Below are 22,515 nucleotides of genomic sequence, written 5' to 3' on the forward strand. Positions count from 1 at the left end.
AGCAGGAGCCCTTGTTCATGTTAACATGAACAAGGTGCTAGTAAAGGTGTAAACCCAGAACCAAGAGCACACACTGAGAATCTCTACATAATCTAGGTGCAGGCAACGTAACACTAAACTACTATGAAACTCTACCAGCACTTCAGTACTCTGTATTACCCTGTCCTTGGGTATGCTGGCTGACTTCTATGTAGAGAGCACTGCATCCTCTTGTTTTATTCATAAGAACTTTCGAGGACCATTTCTTTTACATTTTAAATAAAACTTCAGTTTGAAAAATACATTGATTATATTTTATTATGCAAGAAAAACCTAGACAACATTATTGAAAAGAAAAACAAAGACATGAATAACAGATACTCTTTAAACAGTATCATGGATGACAGAATGAAAGACATGTAGTTTGACATCAGGAATAGGTTTTTCATTAAATCTGTTATGTATGTAGAACATAAATAGTAGATTTATTGCCTTACTCAAAAACAGTTTTATTATCTTTTCAGTTCACTCTGCTTACATCACATGGAACAGTCTTATAACTTAATTTCTTTCAATTCTAGTGTATAAGCATGTATAAAGCAGGACCCTAGTGCCTATATATGCACTGGTAAATTTATCTATAGCATATAGAATACATACTCAGTTATTATTTCAATTAGTAGCCATAAAATCATTGATTAATTGCATATATTGATGGTGACCACTTAACTTTACATTTAATTTATAATGCATTGCTCACATCAACTTTCCCTTTACTTGAACTGCCAAAAGATCTGTAAAGGGAATGAATGTGAATATAGTTCATATTCCCCTACTCACTAATATGCTGAAATGTGTTTTCCCTTACTTCTAAATATCATGTATTAACCATAAAAAAGAGAGTAAATAAATTTCAAATGTGCTGAAACATAAAAGATGTGGTAAAAAATACATGTAGTCATAGCAGCTAATAATTATGTCTATTCAACTATGTAATAAATGAATTCTTTATCCAGCATCAAAGAAATTAATATTTCAGGCTTTTAAGTTATGTGCCATTGAGTCAGAAAATTTAAAAATTTCAATAATTAATAAATAAGCCAAGTGTGGGCAAAACTAAATTTTCTTTATTCAATCATTGTTATTCTGCATGTCCTTAAGTTTAATGCATATGAGACTAACAGAATCCTAATGAGCAAAATCACATAAAGCCCTCCTCATGTGAATAAAAGTATATTTTTCAGCACTTTATGCAAATCTAATAAGGCATTAAAACCTTTTTTTCTTTCTTTCTTTCTTCCTTTTTTTTAAAGAAATAGTTTTGAACTATTGTCATCTATGCTCTGTAATATTTGGGTAAAATGTGCTTGTTATGTGTGTCATGACTTGAATATCTAATTTATTTAAACCTCAATTATGTGACTAAAAGTACAATAAATAATTACTCACCATTACCTAATGGCTATGTACAGGATTAGTTTCATTTCAGAGATTTAGGATGTGATATATTTCATTATATCTATAGAATATAACTATAGAATTAGTTTTATTTTAAGGTTTTAAGATGTGATATATTTCATTATATATAACTATTACCACAGATCTCGCATACTCACTGGTTGAAACAGAATTGATTGCTCCACAAGGGTGTATCTATCTTGATAAGTTATGGTGACTCAAAATAAGTAAAACGAATGTTTTGGGGGGTGTGGAGGTGAGGGTGTAAGCCTAACTTCTCTGTCTACATTCTGCACATATTCTCAACTACTTATTTAATTTGGAAAGCTTTTAGGTCATTCCCATTATAGGAATAAAAAGGTACAATGAAAGGAACATAGTAAACATTCTTAGTTATATGAATTTTTTTGAAAGTTATATTTAAATTAAAGGTTTATTTTTTAGAATTAAAATTAACATGTTTAATACAATCATGGTACTTAAAAATTGCTCAATGCATGGGATGAATATAGTCATTAGGCAACAGTGAGTAATTTAAGAGTTGAGGTGAGGAAAGAGTCATAATTTCATTACTATATTCTATCATTTTTCTCATCATCTGTTGCACAACTAAAATTTATTCTAAATTATGTTAAGAAAAGTTACCACGAGAATGACACATAGAGTTGAATGATCACCTCTTAGGACTTCTGGCCCAATCCATCATTTTCAGATAAAAAAAATGAAATTTCTCTATATTTATTACAATTCTTATGAGAAGATTTAAGTTCATATTTATACATAGGTACAATGCTAAGGATTTTGAGGATTTATTATATTTCAATTTTGAACAAAAATGTTACTTTAGAAACATAAATCTTGAGTGCTTATTAATGTTTAGTTTCAAAAATGAAATTCAGTGAATATGACAGGAAAGCTTATTATCTTGTTATATACAAATACAAATTACCATATTGCCTGAATTCTAAAAACATTCCACCTTCTTTTTCCTAATTTTAAAGATTCTGACATTGGACTAGCGTTTAAAATCTATATATAAATGTAATATGGTAGTTTCTTTTTTGCCAGGCAAATATTAAACTAACACTGAATTTTATACTTGCTGTCACCTTGAAAATTGAGAAAATGAGGTAGTTCCAAAAGTGGGAAGATCTGCATTTGTACATCCTGCAAATGTCCAGGTGAACTCCATCCTGAGAGCACCACTGGTCCATTCAAAACCAGCAAGAGTTGAAACATTTAAGAAGAGGCTCTTAATAATTAAAATATTTTTAAAAGTCAGAATATACTAAGAATGCAATGTCAAACAGATAATATAGTTGGCTATCAGATGGATAAAGCTGGTTTCTGTTTTTTGTTTTATCCATTCTAAGTCCGAGTAAATAAATAAGCACGAATTTGGCTGCAAAGGGTTAAAATTTCAAAAATTACTTCTACTCAGAGCAGAGAGACTTTCCCTTACAAACTTGTCCGTATGTGGTCATCTGACATAGTCTTCCATTTTACTTTTACTTTACCTATATAGTTCGTCTGTTAAAGAAGGATATGTTCTGCTAAAACACTTTGAGGAGGAGAAAGGAAGATTAAAGTAGAAACACAAACAATTAGGTAGCCAAATAAATATTTAATTGTGCTTGATTTTTCACAGCATAATTGACACAGTGATGATTCCACAGTTTAGATAACAGAATATTTACATGTATTACAAATATGAGACATCCACAAGGAGAAACTGTTTTCCCAGGGGTCTTCCATGTAATGCATTTAAATAGAGTTGGCATATTTGGAAATTTATTAGATCTATATAATTTGGGAAATATAAAAGCAATTTTTACTTTTATAAAGTCAACTGTAATAATTACTGAGTCGTTAAAATATTGTCCAGAAACTTTATATTACGGTGAGTGCTGCACGGGACTCGGCCATTCCTATGTGGTTGGTAGCCACACACCTGTACTCACCTTCGTCACCTTTCACTAAGCTTGTTATGAATAAGTTGTGGAACCCTATGCCCCTTTCCTCAGTACTGAACCTTGTTCCTTGCAGCAATTTCCCATCTTTGTACCAGTAAACCGTGGGTCTTGGAGAGCCACGGACTAAACACTGGAAATAAGCTGCTGTGCCTGAAGGGGCATAACAGTCAGAAATGCCTTTGATGAACCTGGGAGGCCCCTCCACCACCTGAAATTCAAAAAAGCTGTCTGAATATTTGCTCTTTAAGACTAACTCTTCCTTCAGACTGCTTAAAGTCACTTTGCTTTTCTTTGTTACCATAGCAAATACTTCAGAATCTCCCATGGTGAGAAATCCCCGACAGATAGCCTCTCCTACACAGTTCACAGCTCTGCACCTGTATGTCGCGCTATCAGAAAGACAGACATTTCGAATTCTAAGGGTATGACTTCCCTTCTCCTCACTAATCACATATTTAAGGTTATCTGGCTCAATGCACATATATTCTTTATACCACTTAACTTCAGGACTGGGAATGCCTATGACTGAACATTTGAACACAGCGTCCGAACTTTCTGGAACTTTAAAATCACAAATAGGCATTATAAAACGAGGAGGCATTTCAAATACTTCTAAGTCAATCTTTAAATCTTTGTCTTCTCCCCCTCTTGAAGCCATATTTGGATCTGCTAAATTTAATGGAAGAACATCTAGACTCACAATCATGCTTTTATGATCAGGAGTAAATTCAGGAACTGTGACTATTTTCACTTGCTTCTCAAATTCTTTCACATCTTTTTCACTTAATTCAACTTCCAACACAATTTCTTGAGGAGAAGGTGTTCTTGACGAGGAGCTGTTTTCCAAATCAAACTCCATGACATGCTGATGTGTTACTGGAGGCGGGAGCGCCACCGCTCTTTCTTTTTGGGGTACTACGTCTACATTTGCAAAGCTCTTGGCTTCCCCTATAATGTTTACAGCGTGGCACATGTACTCTCCCCCATCTCCTTTCTGAATGTTAGAAATTTGCAAAGAACACACATTACCTACCCTTTCTATCTTAATTCTTTCCTCTGGCTCTAGCAAGGATTTGTTTCTATACCATTTCACACCAGGAACTGGAATGCCCTCAACTTCAACAATGAAGCCTAATGTTGTATTTTCATATATCTTCCTTTTGGTCAGAGGTTCAATAAAAGATGGAGGCATTTCATTGTCTTTTGGTTCGATGGCTTCATTGGGCGTTCCAAATGAATCAGAACGCCATATTTCATAACCTGAACTTCTCTCCCCTGTAGGTGTATGGAAATGCTCATTCGGCGTACTGTCCTCCCTTTCTATTTTTGATGGGTACCTTTTAAAATTTCCAGTGGGGTTTGGTCCTCCAATAGGAATATAATATCTTTCAGCTGTTTCTCCTCCCAAAGGTGTAGAATATCTCTCCAGAGACTCCCCTGGGGGTGTAGAATATCTCTCCAGAGACTCCCCTGGGGGTGTGGAATATCTCTCCAGAGACTCCCCTGGGGGTGTGGAATATCTCTCCAGAGACTCCCCTGGGGGTGTGGAATATCTCTCCAGAGACTCCCCTGGGGGTGTGGAATATCTCTCCAGAGACTCCCCTGGGGGTGTGGAATATCTTTCAGCTATGTCGCCTTCTAAAGGTGTTGAGTACCTTTCAGCAACTTCCTCTGATGATGTGGTTCTTTGAACAGTCTCATCTTCTGAATTTGTCGAAGGTTGTTTTGTTGTATCAAATGGAGTAAAATATAAATCAGGAGACTTTGGAGTTTCAAAGTGTTCTACAGAGGATGGAGGGGTATAAAACTGATCTAACTCAGAGATTTCTTCACTGCTTATACTTCCCATATCAATGGAAATATCAGATTCAGGAGAAAATGGGCGACCTAGTGATTCTTGTTGTTGGTTGTAATATTCATACACAGTGTTGAAAGTTACTTCTTCAACCTGCATAGATGTGATTGATTCGCTGTGGACAAGTTTTGCCTTGTCTTTGGTGTCTTTAGTTTCAGGAACTTCATGTTTTCCAGCAGCAAGTAAATACTGTGTTAGGGAGGACTCAGTGTCCATTGCTTCCATTGAACGTGCCTTGTCCAATTTAGGAAGATCCTCAGAAACACAAGTTTCTATCTTTTCTTCTTCAGCAGTGAAGAAAGAAGTTTCGTTTTGAACTGGAACTTCTTTGTAAAATTGTTCCTCAGAGACATCATTTGGATTCTGTTGTTCTTGAGTCATCATGAATGGAAAGCACTGGCTGAGGGAGAGCTTTCTGTGGAGTGCGTCTGCTTCCTGAACGTCACTTTTGTGGTCTCCCAAAATTCCACCAGCATATTCCTGAGTCCCTCCCTCCTGCTTTTGAAATGATGCCAACTCTGGTTTCAAAGTGTGGTCTTCCTCCATTTCACAAACCTCTAAAAGCTTTTCTGTACTTGCTGCTTTTTTCAAAAATGAAATGAAACTTTGATCTCCATTTTCTAAAGAAGGTTTTTTCTCAGAAATATCAGATTCTCCTACATCTGCAGATGAGGTCTGAAGTAGGGCGCCTGATTTGCTGTGGATTTCTTCAGGAAAGAACTTAAGAGAACTCTTGGTGTTTACAATTTCTAAATTTTGCTCTTGTATCTGTTGGACTTCTTTTTCCAAATAAAAGTTCTTTTCATCAGTACAGCTCTCCTGACTGGAAGAAATTTCCTGATTATTTTGCACTCTTTTAGACATATTCTGTGTATCAAATTGTAATATTTCAGGGCTAGGAATTTCTTCTTTATGAGGTGTTTCCCACTGTTGCCTAGTTTCTTGGAACTCCTTAGCTGGATGTCCTATATGAGAATACATTTGTTTTAGATCAAATACAATGCTCTCAGCATCAGTGGTTTCAGAAGCAGGATGTTGGGTTTTAAAATGAGCTTCTTCTGGCTGACTACTATCTAATTCTTGAAATTTTAAATCTGGATTTTCTATTTGAGAGTGAAACTGCTTTAGGTCCAATGTAATAGGTGTTTCACGTGCAGCCCCTTCAGAAACTGCAGACTGCACTGGAAGACCTATTTCTTTCTGTTGTTCGCTCTCTTGTGCTTGAAATTCCTCCTGAGTTTGAGAAGAAAGCAGCTTGAGATTCATTATGATATTAGATGAATCTGGTGCAGTGTTTGGAGACATTTTCTCTCCCTGATGCATATTTGCCCTTAGGTCACTTGATTTTGATTCTCTTTGATATAATGGAAAGTCGATGTCATCAGGCTTCTTTGGAAGAGGATTAACAAATGATTTCTTGGTAGGTCTTTTCTCTAGAACTCCTTTTTCTACGTGTTGTAACTTTTCAAATGCAATGATTCTATGCTTCACCTTTTTTCTTGGGTACCACCTCTCTTCACCAAGGGGTTCTTCATATACAATGGTAGATGAGTCCTTTGTATCATAACCCTCAGAAGTTTTCTCAGAGTGGATATTCGAGAAATTTTCACTTTGGGCATATTCTTGCACATGTACCCTTCCTGGTTCACCAAGTTTCCCAAAACCATTTCTTACCTCTTTCCTAATTTTGACTTCACTGAAATCATCAACAAATGGATAAACAGTACCTTCTGCTTGGGGCAGTTTTGATTTTTTATTTACATGTCCCTCTTTCCATTCTTCTGGACATTGTATGAGTTCAGCCCTGAGAGGCCTGTTGGTTTTTATGGACCTAGAAGCAACCTGCATAAATCTGGGTACTTTTTCCCTAGAAGATGTGCAATGAACATGGCCTTTCGGGGCTATCTGCTTAGTTGTCTCAATGTCTTGAAAATACTCTCTTATAGAATATTCCTTTACATAAGATTGGGAAGTAAAAGGACCAGCTGGATAATCATACAAATGTGCCCTTACAGATTCTCCCTGAATTTGTTGATCTTTGGAATATTTTTCATCAATTCCACCAATATTTTCAAATTGACTGTATTCCCTGTGAGTGACAGGTTCCACTGTTAGATATGAAACACTCTCGGCTCTTCCTGAATTGTTTTCAGCAACACATTTATATTTTCCAGAATCTTGAACATCAACATCATTAATATATAACCTGTGGCTACAATTTACCTCTTCAAACTGAAACTTTTGATTCTGCTTTAAAAGGACTCCATTTTGAAACCATGTTACCACTGGCTTAGGCTCACCAGAAAGTAAACATTCAAGTGCTATGAAATCCCCTTCTCTACACCAGGCATGCCTTGGCATTTCTTCTAACACTCTTGGTGGCTCATTAGTAATATCAGATGAAAATATAAATTTGTGTTTGGGTGACTGAGTAGCCTCATCTCTAGGTGTTGTTTTAGGTTCCAACTCTTCAAATGGAAACAAGTCTCTCAACTCTTTATCCTGCTCTGGGGTAGGAGTTGCTGCTGTTATCTGAATTTCTACAGGAAAGGAAAGCAATTCTGTGTCTTCAGAGGGAGGAACTAGTGGGTTAGTTTGCAACATATGGAGATTTGTTTGGCCCTCTTGTCTCAAAGATGGATGAATGTCTTCTGCTTGGCCAAACACCAATGCCAGCTCTTCTTTCTCATCTGTGTAGTCGTGCAGCACTGGGACTCTCTGTGCTTTGACACCATACCTTTGCTTTGCCTTCACTTTTAGTATACCAGTTGTCTTTACTGTTCCATATTGGTTAAACAGCACACAAGTAACAGAGCCTTCATTGTGAGGATGAACAGAAGAAAAAGTTAATGTTGAAGAATTTTCCAAGGTATGAATGACAAAGCCTTGACTTCGAGGGATTGGTATATCCTTGTTATACCACATCACTATGGGTTGAGGGTGTCCTTGAAAATGACACACAAATTTACAACTGTCACCTTCATAAACCTCTTGAGATTCAATTTCTTGAAGAAATGAAGGTGGGCAACGTTGCAGATATTTTTGAAAAGGATTTTCAAAATATCTTGTGGCTTTTTCTTCCTGTTCAGTTTTGAATTCATCAACTCGCGTGGATGTAGAGTGTTGTAATTCTCTCAGATCATCCTCTCTTATTCTTTCAGTTTTTAGTCTTTCATTTTCTTTAATATTTGTAAGTGTGCCCAAAGATTCACTAGCATATAGCTCCTTGTTCTTACATATATTAGTGATAGATTTAGATGACTCTCCAATTTCAGGTTTGGTCATAATTTCTACAACTTGTTTTTTTGCTTGGGTATTCTCATTTACTAGAACTCTATCACATAAATGGTCTTTTGGTAGACTTTCTCTTATAAATGCCTCTTGGCTCATTCTCATTTCAGTCTGGAGAATTTCTTCATCAACAGTAGTTGGAAAACTTGGGGGAGATTCTCTAAATTCTATATTTTGATCCATTTGATTAGGAAGGGCATGTGGATGTTGGACAATACCCTCAGTTGAATATTCCACATTATCTCGATTTTCAGCTAGATCAGAATATGACCTGCTTTTTATTTCTTCTCTAGAAAACAGAATATCTTTATTACTAGCTTCACTTCTCAAAGTTCTTGAGCTTACTTCAGATGTCATATCTAAAAGAGATGATTTCTTTTTCTCCAGTAACATTTTTCTAGCCTCTCGTAAACGTTGCAACTTCATTTTGGTCTCCTTATCCAGAAAATTTTCACCTACATTAAGCCATTCTCTTATGTCAAATTTACTTTCTAAATATTCTTCATCATACATAAAATCTGTTTTCTTGCTAGGACTGACTGTCCTAAAGTGAATAGTTCGCATTATTCCCCTTTGTTCCACATCTTGTCTTTTGTTATAGGGAGAACCAGTAAACCTCAGATCAATCTTCATCCTATCCTCTCTGCTTTCAGCTACAGTTTCCACATCTTCCTGTGTCTGTTCTGCCCTTTTCAGAAATTCTAAATATTTCTCATCTTGCCCTTTTTGGATAACAAGGAGTGATGCAGTTGATTCAGCATACCCTTCACTGTTAATTGCTAACAATCTATAACTTCCAGAATCTCTGTCTTGGACCCTTTTGATCTCTAAGCTAGAAGAGTGATCATGTAAATCACTCTCAGTTTTTATAACCCGTCGGAGGCCTGTTGGGATAGGCCGATTGTTGTGAAACCAAGTCATTTCTGGAGTTGGACAGGCAATTAATCTACACGTAAAAACAGCACGTTCACCCTCAAAAACATATTTAAATGTAAGTTTTTGGGTAAAAGAAGGCTTGAAATATTCAGGCCAGGAGCTTGTAGATAATATTCTACTTGCATATCTTTTAGCAGCCATGGAGCTGTGGTCTATGTCTTCAGAATCTGAAAAGGCATCACGTGTATCTCTTTCGGAATGTTCAGATTCCTCCTCGGAGAATAATTCTGAAAAAAATTTAAATTATAAAGCATTTTACTATTTTCCATAGTATTTGAAAAAGTTGAAAATAAATGAAATTGCAAAATAGGAAATGAAATGCATGCTACAGATTCTCACAAATCCATAAGAAAATTCACTCACCATATTTGTTCGAATAAACGCAACACCATGCTCTGTTTAAAAGATTCTGACACGAAAATCGTTCGTTGTCTGGTCTTTTCTTCAAACTGTTGAAATTTCTTCTCGAACAAGCAAAAATGCATTTCAAAATAACATGTTCCTGTGCATATTTGTTTTGAGAGCAGGAAAACTTTGTTCCTCTGATGGCTAAGAGGGAAATCTTACCTGACTTGCAGAGAGTGGAATAAACGCCCTTTCTGATCCTTTTGATTGTAGATTAAATGATTTTATTTTTGAGAATCAACTATTTTAAAAATATATACAAGAACTATAACCATAAAAAGCTAAAATAAAATGAGAAGGCGTTTATTCGAACTAATACAGCCATAAAGTCACAACGTTATACAAAGAAAAGCAGGCAATAAGGATCACAGAAGGCAGCTATCTGCAAGCCAGTGTAAGAGACATATCAATGTTAAAATGATATATGTGCATGAAGTGTAAACCAGAATGGGAATGTAACATTTTTCACACACCCTAAATAAAGTAGCATTTCAATCATAATTCATTCATGACATTGCATTCTGAGTATGGCAACTAGGTTATGGTCTACTGTTTGATTTAATTCACTGTGATTTTGAAAACAAACTTCTATTTCATGATTTCATGCATTAAAATTCCAAGTTTTCCTACTACACGCTTTTGAAAATGGCTGCAAACATGAAATTGAATATGGCTGATAAATTTTGAATTCAAGATTTTAAATTACTATAAAACAAATTACTATGAAATGCATATAACCGTTGGCATACTAAACCAGGCATGCGACATAGTAATAATATATACTCTAAGAGATATATTTGTCCATCTATGTCATTTTTTTCTCAATAATGCTAAAAAAGAAAGAAGGCAGCTCAAGGATTCTATTAATCCTTAAAAATTACTACTTAAATCTCACATTCAGTGTAGTAATACCTTTCATCTCCACCTCAATCTGCTGTTCCATCCTCTCATGTAAAATTGATTCATGGGCTAAAATGGAAAAAACATAAAGAAGTTTTAATGATTAATTCCATATACGTTCTGCCTCAGTTTATGATTCATACAGTTACAATTTTCTCTTTATTATAATGGAAAACTACACCACCCAAATGCGTCCAAAAAATTCATGCCAAACAAATCAATGAACTGATAAAGTACATGACAGTGTTGACAGAAAGATTTTAAAACATTTTTATTTTCTGTTCTCTATGAAATTTCCACATTTAGTTCCATAGTTCTCCATGCCTTCACATGCATTCAGAAAAGCAATCCACAAGTTAAAGGAAAATTCTTTTTTTTTTTGAATGTCTTATTAACTGAACACTTGCTAAGACAGGAAGTCATATCTAGAAGGAACATGCATTTTCTGACATGCCACCTTTAGTTGATGGCTATCCTCAATTTCTCCTGCAGAATTAAGCATTTTCAGCTAGTAATACTCCTTTGATTTGAACTGTTTTTAAAACATTAAACTACCCAAATCCCAACTACATATTAAGAAGCAAAACAAAGAGCCATCCACTCAAAATTGCTTTTATTACACAAGGAAAAGGTACAGTCTTTCGACAGAGCCATCCCTGGGGCGGCTTCTTCAGCAAGGCCGGTGCGCCAGCACCACTCTCAAACCCAGTCTGTGTGGCATTGTGCCAATTTGCTTGAGACCCTGACTTCTCAGTTCCTTGTGGTCTTTGGAATGAAGTTAATGACAAACTTGATGTTTTCTTTGATGATTCTCTCTTTACTTCATGGGTTGTTTGTTTCAATCTGTGACTCTTTGAGTGTTTTGAAACTTTCAGTGTCTGAACCCAGGGTAATTTTTTAACTGTTCTGGTTTGTGATTCTCTCACTAGGTAAGAATAAAGTTAGGAAAAGGAATAAATCAGCTGTATTTGTAAGAGTAAAAAACATGATGAACTTAGAGGAGATGGAATGTCATTAGGATGAGAAGAAAAGCAGCACATTAGTTCCAAAACTAATAGATGAAATATCGACGCTTCCTATGCACATAAAAACTCATCTTAAACTGACTTACAGTTTAAGTCAGGCTTCACATTCTTACTTGACCTTCGTGGATAACTATGTGGCCTATGTAAAGTTACTAGGCCAAAATCAAAGAGGAACATATCAAAACTGGCCTTATGTCAGGTAATTGGATAACTGTGCCTGATCCTTCACTCTTCACTTAAAAGTGTCTTATGGTTTAACTTTCTTACGTTCAAATAAGGCAGTCTGGACTTCCAAGAAAAAACTGTTCATGCTCCAAGAACACTTTAATAATATTTCATTGGAACTAGAGTTCCTGGGGGAAAATGTCCAATCACATCACCTCTGGGAACTTGACTAGGGCACTGGGTTCTTTGGGAAATACATTGGAAGATCCACACTCGCCTCACCTCCACAGCACAGCTACTTCCCAATTATATTGCTGCAGAAACTGTCACAGTTGTCACCTACACAACTTGTAGATAACAACTCCAGAGAAACAGTAATTCTGTGATTACTGTGCTAGCCAGCAGCTGAGGTCAGCTCTCTGGATGATGGAGTTTTCCATCTCATTTGCATAACTAGATCTCAGTTCTTGAAATATTCCTTTTGTAGGCTTTGGAAATATAACCAGAAATAGCTATAGAACAAAATGTCAGCTTAAGAGAGAGAAAAAAGCCTCCTTTTGGTAAGTGAATACTGTAGATCCCTTAATTAAATTAATGAGCCAATTTCAAAATATGGGGTAGAGATGGCTGTGCACATAGCACTATATTTATTGCCCCTCCCCATGTCTAACGACTCATAAATGGTATGGTCAGATCAGGGAAGAATCTGAGGCCACAACACTCAGTAGACCCTGGAGGTGCTCAAACTTCTTCTACAGGCTTCCTTCCATGGGACTCAGTGAAGCTGCTTTGCCTGCAAATGTACAGCATGGACTTCTGGCAAATGAAGAATAATTTTCTTCATTTGTATCTAAAAGGAAAATCCATGGATAAGAGGAAGAAGCTATCCTTTGCCCAGACAAATGTATTCATGTCTTTCCAGACACAGGGGAGAATCAAGCATAATAACAACAAAAATAATCATCTGAGGCTGTAAAATCAGCATGGTTTATTGAGAAATGTCGAGAGACTACTAATTTTGGTCCAGACAGAGCCCTATTATGCTAAGTGCCCAATTTTTTATTTTCATGGCTTCCTTGTAAACAGCCAGAACCTCCAGATAAATACAAAGGGCAAATGAAAATTTTTGAACCTCCTAATACTAAAACAATTAAATTTAGCACAGCATCTGGCACAAGAATAAATATCCAATATATACTTAAACTACAACACCTTAACCTCCTTCAGTGGCACGTTTGGTAAATATCAGAAAAGGCAGAACATGTGAAATGAACATCAACTTCCTGAACCTGGATTTGCAAGTTATACTTCCTAAATCTAGACTGGAAAGTTAGAAGTTCTTAAAAAGTTTGGCCAATGACTTGGCTGACTTTCATAAACCATTGAGAATAGATCGCTTGCTAATTTAGAGATACTCTAATTAATATATTCATTGATTCAATTTAAGTGGCAGAAAAGCCGCAGAAAGCGATGAGGATGAAATGAAGCAAGTCGAAGGTAAAAATCAAATAACCACCTTCTACACTTAGTACTGCTGATGTCGTCTTCTCTCCATACACATTGCGTACAGTACAGCTAAACAACCCTTGGTCTACCAGCTGTATATTATGAATGGTAAGAAACCGAACATTTCCATTTTATGACTGCTTCACTCTCTCACAGTCCTCTATCTTCACCCCTTCATGAGTCCAGGTTACATCAACAGAAGACTCATCTTCTAAAACACAGAAGAACTGAGCAGTGTTGCTGCACTTGACAGAGAGGTCCCGAAGATGCAGAAGAATCTTCGGCGCCTCATCCATCATCTCTTCAGCATATTTCTCAGATAATCCAGTCCTTTCTGCAGTTGGTGAAAGGGATGCGGGATGGTGCGACCCTACATCTCGAACGAATGCAGCTGTGTGGGCGGAACTTTGAAATATACTTTCAAAAACCTGCACTTCACATTCATATGATGATCCTAGAAACAACTTAGTTTCGTTTGGGGGTATTTGGCTCGCCTGCTTTGTGAAAGAGGAATCTGCCAGTGCCTGGGGCTTGGTGGACTCTCTTACATCTTTCCCAGAACTTTGCCTAGCTATAGCTTGCACTGTATAATCAAGTGACAAGAAAAAAAAGAATATTAAGATCTAAGCTTTGTCACTTGGCTAGGTTAGTAACACAAAATGGCATGGAAGATGAAGATGAAAGGCATCATTGTCACTTGGAAGCAGCATGTCAGACTCAGTATGCTCTAAGGTATGAGGAGTGCGCAAAAGAAAATACATTCCCAGCAATCCGGGGATGGATGTGATGAATGGGTGAGGAGGCTCATGCCCTATAGAGTCTGGTTTCTTTCTTCTGATCGTTTTGCAGTTATACAGAGTCTCTCTCTTTCTCTCTGTAATATTTGTCCTTCCTCCACAAGATACGTTGTAAAGAATATACAGCAAATAGATCATTAACGATGCATGAGATATCATTTAGAAAAGTAAAAATGTTAATCAGAATTGATGCCTAACAAAATAATTACTAATGTAATGCACAAAACAGAGTATATACATAGATTATCCGATAATTGAGACCTGGGGGGGGGGGAACTTGTTGAGAGTTACTTTATTAGTATATTATGGACTGACCACAATATGCAATGGAACAAACAGCCGAGACTCTCATTAGTAACAGTGGGAGTAGGAGGTAGGCAGCAATTCAAAGACTTTGAAGGAAGATGGGCTTTACCTTTTGGAGTCACTGTGAGTGTAGCTGCACAAGTGGCTTCCCCAGCGCTATTGGCTGCTTTGCAAGAGTACTGCCCAGCATGCTCTGAGTAAGCATCAACTATAAGCATTAAAGCCATGCCTGTGGACTCCTCAAAATGGAAAACTATATCTTTTGTTGGTAGAATTGGCTGTTGGTTATGAAACCACTGGATTTCTGGTTTGGGAATGCCAGAAACCCTTGCATGAAATCTGACTGTCTCCCCGCAGTGCACCCTGAGGCTTGATAGAGGCTGGATGAAGATGGGCTTTTGGCCAAGGGACTCCTTAAATGAAAATGATGAAGAGACATGCCATTGGGAGTTTGATGTAACTTCTCCAAGTTTGCTAAGTCCTGAAAAGAAGCATGCCAACCTTTAATGTTGTACCCTGCACTGAAACCAGAATTCATTCGGTGCGAGATCTGTTGCAAATTTCAGCAGTGGACTAGCATCCAGCCCAGTCCTAATGCCTTGTCAATGTACGTCACCATTGATTCAAAGTCATACAAGTTCACTTCCATTTTCCAGACAGACAAACTGCAACACCAGTAGCCTAAAGAACTTCACAATATTGTTCACAAAGGCAGTAGTGGAGTATGCAATTTCGCATAGGTATTCTTGTTTTTTGCTTTTATTTTTTTTCCCCTCTGGTTGTAAAACCAGATTTTCTATTTTGCAAACCACTTCAAATTATTAAGGAAATATCTAGTTTTATCCTTTGTTTACAATTGAAGGAAAAAATCAAAAGCTGCCCTAAACCCTATGTATTTGTATATACTCAATACTATATAGACTAAATTAGCTCAGGAAAAATACTCTGTAAAATATATATATAAAACAACCTTGTTTTTGATCAAAGTGGCCCACCCCCCATCACTGAAGAAGGGTTTCTGGTTATGATTTAAGAGACTCAAGTAACAGAAATGCTGAACCCCTCAACCCCAGCCATTTTTGGAATGATGGTGAGTACAGCTGTCTGGTACACAAATCTGAAATCATCCACTGTCGCTTCTGTGGAATCAGAATTATGTCAACAAAACGGGGTATGGTAACACTTAGATTTAAAAATATATAATTTTTTTATCCTAACTAAATGAGAAAACAAATATACCTATTTATTTAAGTACATTTCTCCCCATTCTGATACTTGCTGGCCAGGAAGCAGGAAAGCTGGTGATGAGAGCAATGCATTACAAAATGTTATGGAGACAAAGCGGGCAAAAGAAAAAAAATGAGGGAATGTGAATCATGATGAGAAGGTGTAAATGAAAAGTGAGGACATCACATGTAACATGAAAACGATTAGTTGGATTAAAAGAAAATGATAAGACCAACCACCGTTTACATGAAATCGTTAGTGATTGCTACTGACATGAGATGAGATCTGTATTTAAATGTGGTTCTTAAAATTGTTTTACTCTACCTTCCAGTCTCAAGTTGGCTGTGCTTGATACTTGACCTACAGCATTATTAGCAACAAAAGTATAGATTCCTTCATCTTCTGGATAAGCTTCGGCAATTTCCAGTTGGTAAGTGTCTTCAAATTGAGTCATTCTGAAGAACCGAGATGGCTTGATTTTCTTGTCCTTGCTGTACCAAGACACTTTTAAGTCTGTAGCACAAAAGAACAAAGATATTCAAATCACAGAAACAGGTGGCTCTTTTAAGTTTACCTGCAAACACAATATTGATTATCCTGGTACCTTCATTTCACATTTATCTTCATAACATTATATTTTTCTTTTAGGCATGCCACATCTGCTCTTTAATGATTTCTTTTCATCTTAAAGGAAACAAGATTCTAGAAAAATTCAGCATATAGACTGGTTGAAACTTTTAAAAATTTACAATTTTAGTTATATTCTTTTAATAACCATTCACATGCCATGCTGCGGAAGCAGGGAAAAGACGCTGACCTAGTCAGTTTCCCTGGAGAACGAGACAGTCCTGGGAAACAGGCAGCACGGAGAGTTGGATCAAGGTTGCGGCTGCCTACTGAGGCCAGAAGTGAAAAAAAGCTACACTTCCGGCCTGCAGAAAGATCAACCAGAGCGCGCAGAAAAGGGCAACATCCCACAGAGTCCTAAATGGGCTGAAGGGAAAAAACCTGTATTGTTCTTTATTTTGAATGAGCAAAGAGTGAAAGCTCTCAGCACCACAGAAAAATACTTTTCAAATTGAAAATAATTTGTAATTGGAAAGAAAGAGTCATGGAATTGGGGCATCTTAGATATATTTGGTGTTTGCCAAGGTAGCAGCAATAATAAATAATAATAAAATGAACTATTTCCACACAAGGAATTAAACCATCCTAAAATGATAAAAAAATAAAATAAAAATCCAAAAAGCAGAGATAAAATAACAGTATTATGTCGTTAAGGTGATGAGCACTTAAAAAATATGTACTTCCATTAAAACAATAACGCTGTAAGTCAAGAGTGGATTTGAATTTAGTTACTTGTTTCAAAAGCCAAAATCAAAGCCATCTTGTTTTTGGAGTATGGTCACTATATAACTTCCTTATCTCAGTACCAGCCATGGGGATATTCAAATAGTCTAATCGTCTCACATTTGTTTGGATAGAGCACAAATGTTGGTTTATGAAAGTTCCCCTCCTTCCCATGATGGTTATAAACTACAGGTTCTCCTTTTAAAGAAAGGCATCTTTTCACTTCTTCAGACATCAGGAAAAGGTAGAATATGGAATCCTGACACTACAGTTTACCAGCTGTGTGATCTTAGACGTGTCATTTAACCTCCCTGGACCAGCCTTCTCACTTGTAAAATGAGATTCATAATAGTTCACAGGCTATTCATTGCACAAAATCAGTGTGTGAATTAAGTGGCACAAACCTCTAAAAGGACTTTATAAACCACTGCCACAAGTCAGTCACTAAAGCAAGAATGTCTAACATCATATCTTGGAAGGCATCAGCAGTGCCTTAAATAACATGCCAAAGACAGGGCCAGGTGCCACCATTCTACAAGTATCTAGTTTGTTGAATCACCCATGGAAATGGAAGGATGAAGAGTTTGGTTTGCACCCTTTGAGATCCTCCACTTCTTCTTACAACTTCTTCCTTTGGTGAACTGAATGGAACAGTAGAACTGGCATGAATTGCCAACAGTAAACAAGCTAAAAAGTAAGACCTCTCTTGGCAATGGACTAGGTGCTTCTGGCTGGGCTGCCTCTACCTGTGTTGGTCATTGGCCTCTTGTGGCTTCTTGGAGACCATCCCACTGCCCCTGCTCCTCGCCCTCACCAGTCCATTGTATTTGGTTCCTCAGTCTTGTGCATTTTACTCTTTACCCCTTTTTACCCCCGACTCCCTGGTGGTGGGCCTTGTCAACACTCTCCAAGCCTACAGGGATGGCCTCTCCCCCAGTCCCTCACCTCCAGCCTCCCTCAACTCTCTCCATTCCTCCTTTTACTATCACAGTGCTGTTTCTAAGAAGCAAACCTGATCAAGTACCCAGGGGCTTAGAAATCCTTCCCAGGCCCCTCAATGTAAACAATATAAAATCTAAAATCCTAAGCAGGGACTACCAGACACTTTAGTGTCTGGCCCTAGCCTTCTTGCCCACTCATTACATCACTTTCCAGCTGTACTGAAACCACTTGTCATTTCCAGCACACGAAGTGACTTTATGGATGTGGTTCTCTGCCTGGAACACCATTGCGTATTCAATGATACTATTGATTCTTTAATGCTCAGTCCATGCATCCTTCTCGACTGTCTCCCAGACACAGAGCACTGAGTACATGGGATGTTACAGCATTTATAACCTTCACATTAAGCTCTGTGAAGGCAAGAGCAGGGTCTTGGCATTCCTAATATCTAGCATAATGTCTCAATAGCAGGAACACAGCTGTTGGTAGAATAAAACTGAATAGATGCTTAAATGAAAAATGGGCATCCATCATTGCTACAAAAATTATTGATCACTTTGCTTAGCTAGCTGTCACTCTGTAAGCCTCCCAGTGATCCTGACTCATCTGGAGAAGAAACACTCGCCAACACAAAATTTAAAGTTCTACTTTTCCAAATTGCTCTTCTACCAGTAGGTGGCACCAGAGACCTTCAATAGACAACATTTTTACTGTTCTTGAAAGCATCACCAAATTGCTCAGGACCATGTTCCAAACTTCAGCAAATGTTGAGTTCTCCAAAATACGCGACTGAGTCTTCTGATGCCCCGTATTTTTTTCCAATTTATAGAAGTCAGGGCTTCATTAAATTTCTTAAAGCTATACCTGGCTAGAGGAAGTTGCATAAATATTTTCAGTCCTGGGGACATGAAACTACGTAATGGGGTAAGTTTTTAAAAATGGCATTTTATTTAATAAATTTAATTTTTCTCATATAAAAATGTTTTCAAGAAAGTGCTAAAACCTGTATATGTGTATAAATATTACCATATGTAGAGAGTTAATAATCTCATGAATTGATAAACCCTATTGAAACATTTAAAGACATCAATCATTGTAGAAAAGACATTTCTTTCTCTTTCTACCCCAATTGGAGTCTCATAGAGGACTTCAAATACATTTTTGCAACACCTTAAAGGCAAAGCTATAATACGATTTATAAAGTAAATAGCACCACACAAATGTTGTTAAGATGGTTTACTAGCTTGGACAATCCACATATATGTATGTTTATTTGAAGTTTTTTTTCTAAAAATTCAATGAATGGATAAATTATTTAGTGTGGCTTTAGCAAATTTGATATTAAAATGTATTTTTCTTTATTATGTTAATAGAATATTATCAAATTAGTCCTCATTTCTTGATAGTATTTCTCTAATACTATGCCTTGAAGTGACAAAGGCTATGGTATTTGTCCACATAAGTCACACAATACCAGAATTTTATGTTTATATAATTCCTGTCTATGGCTATAATAAACTTAATGTATTGGGCACTAGTCACTAGCCAGCCATGTCTATACGTGCTTTGCATACATTATATTCTTTAATTATGCTCATAAAAACAAACAAGTCCATTTGGTTTCTGGATTAGCATCTTCATCCCAGAGAAGGAAATCATTAGGACAGAGTTGCCCAGTTGAAATGCTAACTTGTTTAGGAAAATGGCTTTCGGCAATGTAATACTGGGTCATAAACTAATGGAAGATGCATAATAAACAAAACATTATAACTTACTAGGAGTGCTATGAGATGCCTCAGAGAATTTTCCTCTGGTGGTGGTGTACAAAAGCCAAGTAAAAAAGGGAGTGATTTTCATTTTGGATTAAGTTGATTTATTTTGCCCCCCTCTGAGGTCAGTCTACATTCATAATTGGCTTGAAATGGCTCCAAACATTTTGTCTTATTCTATCAAGGTCAAACTTCTGGGGTGGGGAAGGGGTTGGCCATATTTGGGTAGCATGCTCCAGTTAAAAATCCTAAGCAATTGAGAGATTACTCTATGGTGAGTACTGTGCTAAGCGCTGACTTGGGTTATCTAATGTAATTTTGGTAACAGTCTTCAGTGATTGGTATCAATCATTCAACAATTGTTAATTTGTACAATCAATGATTACTTATTGGGTATGTATTATGTACAGAGCTATTGTAGGACACAGATCCACCTGTCCTTATGGAATTTCCTTTATTAGCTACTGCTTTCAGCCACCAGGTTCTAGGTTTTAAGACAGAATCCCTGTCTTCATGAAATGTACATTCTAAGATTGAATGCAATATTATTTTCATATTATTCACAAAGGAAAGAGAATCAGAGAAATAATATGTTTGCCTAAGGTCACACAGTGGAGACACGATTCAAATCCAACCTCTCTGAGCATAAAACCTCTCCTTTTGACCATCACAAGATAGTGTACCCTCTCACACAAACATTGTCCAGAGACTTAATAATGTCTTACATATAAATAGACCCTTCTTTTGAATCTTTTCTAAGTGCTATTATAATTAATCTAATAATAATTGTAGTTTCTACTATATTTTAAAGAGATAACAAAAGTGCGACTATAATCATAAAGAAAACATGAAATTTTTTCGAAATTTAAAATATTGGAAAACACTGATCAAATTCTTTTTTTTATTGTGGTAAAAAAAACACATCATCCCCCTCACAAAATTTACCACCTTAAACACTTTTAGGTGTACAGTCCAGTATTGGAAAACACCATCCAATTTTTAATTGAATAATTTAAGTAAGTCTTCTGTAAGAGTCCCATCAAACCTTAAATTATGCATGAAAGATGTTTGTGATAAAGAAAAAGATATAAAAACTTGCCCCCTACATCATTCTTTGTAAATATTAGCAATGATGCTGTTGCTTATAAACCTACCTGTCCCAGAAACTCTGCACTGGAACCGAGCTGGCCGTCCCTCAGAAGTGACAGTGTCCTGAAGTGGGGTGATGATGGCAGGAGGGTAAACTGGCATTTCTTGATCAGGAGACACAACCTCCGGAACTAAAGAAAAAGGGACCACAGGGTTGATCGCAGCCGAGTCACCCCGTGGACTTCACTGAACGGAGCATGCCGGTTATCCTTAACCTGTCTCAGTGCAGCCCTCTTAACACTTCCAAGTTGCATAGCAGTCTACTTTTATAAGCCCCAAATTGTATTTTTAAATGCACCAGGAGACTGCACAAACTGGTTTCTTAGGTTTTAGTAGAAGCTGAGAAGGAGCAAGATGTTCATTCTTACCTTCCACCGAGAGTGAAGCCGAGGTTGTGGCAACTCCATAATCATTCTTGGCTTCACAGGTATAGACAGCTGCGTCCTCTGGGAAGGCTTCAATTAGCAAAAGCGTGTACTCTTGCCCATCGTGGAGAAACTTGCACTTGAAGCCAGTGGAAAGCAGCTGCTCTTCTTTGTACCAGGAAATTTTGGGCTGCGGCCTGCCAGATATCACGGCACAGAAGCGGGCGGGCTTGCCAGATTGCACGGTAACAGGCTGGAGCTCCTGCAGAACTTGGGGTGGTTCTGGAGCTGAGGGAAAATGAAAACAAATAGCTTGTGAACAAATGCAAAAACACGGGAAAGCCCAGTGAAACTCTATGTTAATTTGTTGCCAGGTGGTTACCCCCTGGAAATAAAACTTTGTAATTGAGATATCTTTACTTGGCTCAGAATATTACATTCTTTGTGCTGAGAGGGAAAAGAAAACATTTGGAATTTTGTGCTTAAGCAGAGGGAATAGCTTTAGAAAGATAGTTTGGATATTTTGCACTGGGGCAGAGAGTGCTGTGTTTCTCAACATAGCATGAGTACCCCTGTTTCTTGTTAGGGTCTGGGTTGGGGCATAGCAATGGCTAGTACTCTAAAGAATTAAAGAACAACTTCTACATGCTATTTATTTTTAAAAGTCATTGGGGCAAAACACGTGGTAAGGTGGCTCATCCCATTCAGGTTTGTTTGCTTTTGCAAATATTTGTGTATATGTCATAGTCATTTCTTTACATACAGGTGTCAGGGAAGTGTATCTGTTAAAGAATGAAAGAATGAATGAATGTTGTTTCAGATCTAGTTAAGTGTAATTAGGTAGATTTTTTTTAAAAAAATCAGCTTTTCTGTCATGCTAAGGAAAGCATTTTCTTAGTGTTGTAATGAGTAACAGGAACTGGGTAATTCATGGAACCGAGAAATGAGGAAAAATGACTTCTGTGAGCCTGGTTTCTGAGACTGCCATAGAAAAGGCTTTTCCTTCTTTGTGCCTCAGTTTCCCCACTACTACAGAAATAATAATAACTGGATACCATGGCTATTTGGTCTCTTAGAGACTGAGGGAATGTTGGCAATATGGTTCATTTTTGCGACC

At 37.1% G+C, this 22,515-nt stretch overlaps 1 protein-coding gene across 2 annotated transcripts in view; it reads right to left on the minus strand.

The window, feature by feature from the left end:
• TTN (titin) overlaps positions 1-22,515 on the minus strand; it is a 269,499-nt gene that overhangs the window by 204,763 nt on the left and 42,221 nt on the right. Inside the window, exons 42-46 of one of the 2 annotated variants that reach the window (XM_054562535.1) lie at positions 21,402-21,686; positions 21,039-21,164; positions 16,148-16,336; positions 10,810-10,866; positions 3,042-9,719 (exon numbers count right to left, since the gene is read on the minus strand). In XM_054562535.1, coding sequence (XP_054418510.1) covers positions 3,328-9,719; positions 10,810-10,866; positions 16,148-16,336; positions 21,039-21,164; positions 21,402-21,686 — 7,049 coding nt within the window. In that variant the 3' untranslated portion in view covers positions 3,042-3,327. Of the gene's footprint in view, positions 1-3,041; positions 9,720-10,809; positions 10,867-16,147; positions 16,337-21,038; positions 21,165-21,401; positions 21,687-22,515 lie in introns of those variants that run through there. The other variant, XM_054562536.1, reaches the window with a different exon arrangement.

The sequence above is a fragment of the Pteronotus mesoamericanus genome, unplaced genomic scaffold (genome assembly GCF_021234165.1).
Source record: "Pteronotus mesoamericanus isolate MK-2021 breed Mesoamerican mustached bat unplaced genomic scaffold, CSHL_Meso_final scaffold_651, whole genome shotgun sequence".
In the NCBI taxonomy this organism is placed as follows: Eukaryota; Metazoa; Chordata; class Mammalia; order Chiroptera; family Mormoopidae; genus Pteronotus; species Pteronotus mesoamericanus.